Source organism: Megascapheus bottae, chromosome 4 (assembly GCF_031878675.1).
Source record: "Megascapheus bottae isolate mThoBot1 chromosome 4, mThoBot2.hap1, whole genome shotgun sequence".
Classification (NCBI taxonomy): domain Eukaryota; kingdom Metazoa; phylum Chordata; class Mammalia; order Rodentia; family Geomyidae; genus Megascapheus; species Megascapheus bottae.
The window spans coordinates 53,218,251-53,225,262 of NC_143512.1; the positions used below are offsets into that span (position 1 = coordinate 53,218,251).

The 7,012-nt window shown below is 40.5% G+C and overlaps 1 protein-coding gene across 3 annotated transcripts in view; it reads right to left on the bottom strand.

Moving 5' to 3' along the window:
- The window catches only part of Rab3c (RAB3C, member RAS oncogene family), a 185,498-nt gene extending 178,785 nt beyond the window's left edge, over nt 1-6,713 (bottom strand). Inside the window, exon 1 of one of the 3 annotated variants that reach the window (XM_090331916.1) lies at nt 6,492-6,713. In XM_090331916.1, coding sequence (XP_090188042.1) covers nt 6,492-6,509 — 18 coding nt within the window. In that variant the 5' untranslated portion in view covers nt 6,510-6,713. Of the gene's footprint in view, nt 1-4,473; nt 4,548-5,652; nt 5,820-6,491 lie in introns of those variants that run through there. The other 2 variants (XM_090331915.1, XM_090331917.1) reach the window with 2 other exon arrangements.
- Nucleotides 6,714-7,012: the final 299 nt, after the last annotated feature.

The window sequence follows — 7,012 nt, forward strand, 5'->3', positions numbered from 1 at the left end:
TTTTTTCTATGTATGTGGTACCGAGGAATTGAACCTGGGTCTTCATGCATGCTAGGCAAGCACTCTACCACTTGGCCAAGCTCCCGGCCCCTAAAGCATTAAATATTTTTAATATGTTAGATTTGTAAAAAAAATATGAACCTCAGGGAAAATGTCTCTAATGATTTACAATAAATATTCTTTCTGAATCTTCATATATCTCCATTTTCATCCATTGTTCAGGACAAGATTCAGTTGTCCACACACTAATGAAACCACTTTTGAGAAAACCTTTGTTCTAATTTATATATTTGCACTTTAAGATTGTGTGATTCTCCCAGTTTGAATGACTTAAGTCAATTTTCTAGTTACAAACATCCCTGCTTTACATTTAAATACTACTGCTACTATTATTTGCTAAAAGGAGATCATATTTATGAAAGGAGGTTCATATTCACAGGGTATGTTCCTGCTGTCCCTTTTCATCAGTTCTGTCTGTCAGAAATCTGCTCATTGAATCAAACATTTAACATAAAAGCTGCTTTTTCTTCTAACTCTATAGATGAGAGTCACTTAAGAATGATGATTCACCAATTGACACTTAACACATCCTTTCTTTAGTCTCTTTAATATTTCTCAGTCTCTAGCCAATTGAACAGAAACTATTCATCAAGGTTGGGCTATGAGTCTGATAAGACCAGATATGCCTCAGAGACACTAGGTGACTAACAAAATAATACTTTCTTTGATTAGATGGAATTAAAATAAGAGCTATAGACCAATAATGAGATAGATGCTCCTGGCCCCACCTCTTAAAGTTATATTATAATTTTGTTTCCAGCATAAAAAAGCCAAATGTGGGAATTAAATGGCTATGGTTCAAGGTATTTTTCTTTTCTACTAGGAGGCCAAATAACTATAGACTGTGATATTTTCAAGTTGCCAATACTATACTCAAGCCAAACAGCATTTTAGAGAATAATTTAATGAACTACTGACCTTATCATTCACTAAAGGGTGAAAAACCCAGAATATTCACTACTACGACTTTATTGTTTGGTTCATAGAAAAGTACTTCATGACCACAGTGAAATGGACATGATACTTCAGTCTGAAACATGTTAATGCTCCATAGGCATTTTGTCCTGCTGAGGTGAAGATATTAAGGAAGATACAAATAGGCTAAAGAATGAAATTATGACTAGAGGCTTGGTTCAACTTGTATAGCTATGGCTGAGCAAGTGCCACAGCACAAGGACCTGAGTTCATATCCCAGTACCACCAAAAAAGTAATTACTAAAGCAAATTTTTAATAATTTTGCATGTACTTTATTTACATTTTAAAGTACTTTAAGCATCTATTAATATTTTGATTTTATTTGAAGATTAATTATAATTAAATAGTGACTAAAATGTAAGCATAACTATCTCCCCATAGAATCTATAAGTGAAAGTGCTAAAATGGTTGCTTATATTTCTATATCACTCTAAAAGAAGCCCAGTTAATTGTTTATATTCTTAGTTTCTGCACAATATAATAAATGAGTCATATTAAGCTATTTTAATAATCAACTGTTTACCCAAGAGCTAACATCTACACCTTTATTTCAACATATAATATTGCTAGCATAAAATAAGCAAATAATGAACTTAAAAGAAGAAATCCAATAACTGGACTGGAGAATCCCAGGATTGGTTTAACAAGTAACAGAAGTCACATTCACTGAATTGGAAGACAAACCAGTAGAAATCATACAATTTAACAAAGAGAAATGAATAGAACCTTTGTGATTTCTGGAACAATGGCAGAACTCTAATACACATGTGACTCAAGTATCTGAAGGCAAAAGAAGGGAATATTTGAAGATATAAGGACAAAATGTTTCGTTTTAAAATGTAGTAAAAATCATAGACTTACATATCTAAAAAGTTCATTCATTCAAATCTCAAAGCTAACTATATGTAAAGAAAATGCTTATTTGGTATTTGAGAAAACACACCAAATAAACAAGAGAATTTCTCATTTTCCACTGTTAGCTAAGGAACTCTCCTGCCTCTGTGAAGGATGAGTGATAGGGGTTCCTTTCAAACAAGGCTTAGAGAGCTGATGATTTAGAATGGGATACAGCTAGGTATCCACAATAAGGAAATGCAAGAATGCCATATCCTTTTCATAGCCAAATTACGCATCAGTACTTAGACATTAATCTTTTCTGTTTGGTTGGGGTACAGCATGGGTTAATCACTGATGGTTGTACCTCAACTTCATCTGGGGCCTATGTCTACGTTCCTTCCTCATGTTTGCACAATCTTTTTTGGCCTTCTCCATTCTTTGAGTAGACACTTTCCTTTGAGGTTTCCTGAATAGCCAGAGGCTTTGCATTTTGTGTTGTGACCTTGAAAGCTTGTGATAACAAAACTGAAGAGTAAGCATTAGATCAGAGGATACAAGAGACTACAAATCTAGAAATAAAAGGAAACTATTTTCTTAAAATATTAGTCTTCAAATATATTATTTAGTTTAAACAAGCTTGTTTCGTAAAAAGAAGATAATGAGTATGTATTTTCTTTCAGTGAGGAAGATTCAGACACTTAGATATAGTAGAATTTTTACACTTTCATTTTGGGAACATTTAATTTTAATAATCTCCATTAAGATATCTTGTTTGAGGATAATTTTAGGCTGGGTGCTGGTGGCTCACATTTGTAATCCCAGCTACTCAGGAGGCTGAGATCTGAGGATTGTGGCCAGGATCAGCACAATAGGATAGTGGTGATCTGTGAAACTTTTAAATAGATTTTTATTTTTATTTACATATATTTACATACATATATGTATGCTTGTATACAGATACACAAAAATAATGAGACATGATTACACATTCATACACATGTACAAGAATAATGAGACAAACCCACAGCACAATGCTTGGTGAACACACGACACTAGATAAACTGGTTCGGTCAAGTCCCTGAATCAAACTTCAGTGCAACGAAAGTTTAGCACTCAAGTTAGGAGCACTGCTATTGCCTGTTATTTGGTTCTCATGGTTTATGCAAACACTGAATGAGCAGATGCAAATGACCATCTCCTATATTAAAATTCTAAGCTCATTATTTGGAACAATTACCAAATGCTATTCCTGGTTATTTCATTATAAAAGAAACACAGACACACAAGACTATCGTTATGTATTATTTTAGCAGTCACTATTAAAAACAATTATTATTCCTCATTCTCTATGAATTCAGAGAAAAGTATTTTGCAGGAGATATTCATACATTAAAGGCAACTACCTTGAACAGAACATCCAGCTATTTTTATAGGCTTTTAAAGAGACAATATATAATGTCTTTTAAAGAATTCTTTTGATTTAAAAATATAAATAAAACTAGTTAGCAGGCAATAAGTTAAAAGCTATTTTTGAATCAGCAAATGAACTATTTCTGAACACAGAAAAATTTCCTGATAATAGGATTATAAATTAAGACTCGTAACTCATCTTTCATAAGCTGATGATGTAATTCAGCCATAGTACAAAAAAGAATGTGACCTATTTAGTTGTTGCATTTTCATATCTCTAGTTTTTATTCCTCCTAGACTACACCTTAAAGCTCTAATAATAATGGAGAAATGTTACTATAACAGCCATTGTTAAGATGAACCAATGTGAAGGGGGGAAAACCAACATGGGGGGTGGGGGGAGGGTAATGGGAACCGAGACATGTGAAAGGGTATCAATGTATGTGAATTAATGCACCTTCTATCTGGCAAATATCATGTAACCCTTTTATTTATTACAATAAAAATATTTTAAAAAGATGAACCAATGTATGTGCTTCCATTAAATATACTAAAAAAGATTTCAATTTCTTTAACTATACATGTTCTTCATGATAGCATTTAGGAGTTTAGATTTTTTAAATTCAAAAATTTAATAAATATAAGACATCATAGATACAAAAACTAATCTACATCTAAGCAAATTAATTCCATTGTGCCTAATTTTTATATCCATGCTTCATTAAGTTTCTGACTAAATTAGGGCATTAAGGTACTTACCACACAGTTAGTGGGCACAGATAATTGCAAGTATTTTCTTAAGCTTTAATTTCACATAGTTGTGGTAACATTTAATGATCATTTGAATCTTCTAAGCCAACTTACAAAAATAAAAATCAATATACAATGTAGTTAATTTTTTACTAATCTATTCTGACAGACATTGCTGTACATACATTGTGCTCGCTTTAGAATCTAATAATCGACTTTATTTTTTTATCACTTTGGAAAATGTTATTTCTGTATAAATTTAGTGTATACAGCATGATCTTTGGATATATACATAGTGAAATGTATTAACCTACTTTTGAAGTCTATTGTCAATGTTGACTTACAATCAAATGTGATTGACTTAGTTAGTTGATCTTGGCATTGCCCCCAGTAATGAAAAATTATCAGAAGCTAATATGTCTTGAATGCAACAGCTGTACCTTTATTGTGTTCCCAGGTTCTTTTTACATCCCATCCACAAAGTCACAATCACAGGTATTAGAAAACACACAATGAATCACTGTCCTCTGAAAGAGATCAAATTTTCAATAACTCTTAGGGTAATTTGAGGGCTTTCTATTATACAATCCTTCAACAAACAATTACATTCTATAGACTTTTTTTAATCATTTAATAGTTCAGTCAGGGGCATAGCCCATAAAATAAAAGCCAATTGAGATAGGTGTTTAAAACTCTTGATTCACTAAGAAACCATAGAAAACCTTTGAGCCTAGATGCCTGTTAAATATTTATGTCGTTGGGTTTTGGCAGTAAGATGGGTGTTCTGAAAGAGGCGACGCATTCCAAATGCTGTGATCTATCTAGTCTCCTCTCAACTCCATTCATAAAGCGCCTTTTTGTTACGAGATGGGATCCACTCTGCTCGATTAATGAACACAGACTGGGGTTCAGCATTAAATGGATCGTTCACGAGAAGGAGACACAGCACTGGCCTTCACCTCAACACAAAACTTCGGTCAGGTGCTTCAGCAGGGTCGGGTCCTTTGCATTTGTTACAGGAAACCAACCCGTGATAAAACACAAACACAAAAACAGGTGACCCGCACATAGAATAAATGGGCACCACAGGCGGGTGGAGGAGGGCAGGGGAGTCTCTGGACGTGTGCAAACCAGCTTGTGCAGACAGCGCGGTTTCCCTAACCCAAGCGGGGACTCGGAAGACCGCTTCCCTTTCCTTACGTGCGTCCTGCACCAAGCAGAGCTCCCTGGGTCCCGACCGGCCGACTCCGGCGAAGGGCCGCTCCGCCCCCGGCCCGGCACGGCCCGGCCCGGCCCTGCCGCACGCGCCCGCCTTGTGACGCGAGGGAACCCCGCAGTCAGGAACGCGCGAGGCCGGGCGGGACGCTCGCCTCCGACTTTGTTAGCTTTCCGTGTGGCATGGATGCTCCCCACCTCCCTCACGGAGCCGGGAAAGACCACCCACGACCCCCTTCCCGCGAATCCTCGTCCAGACAGCCGCCGCACGGCCGCGCGGAGGTCGAGGACCCCCAGTCTCCCCGGGACCCATCCGCGGAGCGGCTGTGCTGCGAGGGGGCCGTCCACCTCTTCCCTCGGGTCAGCAGCCGCGGGGAAAGGCAAGGCTTTCCTCACAGACCCACCTGCATGGGCGCTTCGTGTCTCATGGTAGGTAAACGTCCTTCCTCTCTGACTAGGAATGAGCCGGCGGCTGGTCGAGCGTGCACAGCCCGCCCTGTCCACGCTCCACACACGGCTCTCTTGGGGTTCGCTAACCCGTTCCAACATCAGCACCCGGAGCTGTCCTCTCCCGGAGTTGCACAGGCGCACTGGCCGGGAGCCGCGTGGCCTCTTGGGAGTTGTAGTTCTGTTCTCCATGGCTCCCTTGCAAACAGGAGAGCTCTGAACTACATTACCCGGCAAGCCAGCCAGCCCGAAGAAGAGCTCTCTCCTTCAGTACCACCCGCCCGCGGCGCCTCCCTTCCCCGGCTTTCAGTCGCTCCGGGGCTGGTAACTCTCCCAGCCTCCCCAGCCCATTTCCTCGCCCTACACGGGCGAAAAAAGTGACCCCAGTGCGTCTCAGCGATTTCCCTTTGCTAACTCTCGTCTTGGGAAGTCAGTCGGTGAGTGCTTGGCTAGGGATTGCATTACTTTGTGCTCATTTTCAATGCAAACGAAGCCTTTGGGGACTCGTCCCCTTGACATCTCCCCATCCGGAATCCGGAAAGTTTCTACATTTCCTCGGAGTAGTTTGAACGATCTTTGTGGTCAAACACGAGGGGGAATGACCAGGAATGGCACGCACGTGAGGAAAATCAGCCTAAAGGCACCGAGAAGATTCGCAAATGAGCTGGGGCACACACACACACACACACACACACACACACACACACACACACACACACACACACACACACACACTCGTAGGTCAGAACGGCATTTCTCGGTGAGCACGCTTGAGCGACTCCCTTCTCCCACTTACCTTTCCGTACAGCTCCATTGCAACTCGAGGTGCAATTGGCTCCTTGGCCGGTCAGTGAAGGTCTTCACGCAGGAGGCTGGGCGATGATACCGAGAAGGCTCCGCACAATGGAGACGAGGAGGGAGAAGGGATGATTTAGATGGATGGCTTCTTTGCTCTGGAGAGGAAGCGTGGAGCCCGCTAGCCCAGCTGCAGAGAAAGGGCTGGAGTCTCTCCGGAAGAGCCGGGGGTGCTGTGCCGGGCAGCCCCTCCCCCGGGCCCCTTCCTCCGTCATTCGTGCGCACACACAGCCCGGTCGGCCGTGGGGCTGCGGAGCTGATAGGGCACTGGGCTATTTACCCAAAGCAAGTCACATGAATGGAACACATTCATCATCAGAGCCCAGAAGCTCCGTCAGGGACTGAGACATGTGTCAAGTTATCCCATCCTTTCTCTAACTAGAGCCAGTCTCTCTCCCCTTAAACAAGTTCATAACGTGCTTTTCAAATCTCAGAACTATACTTTGGCTATACCTATATTTT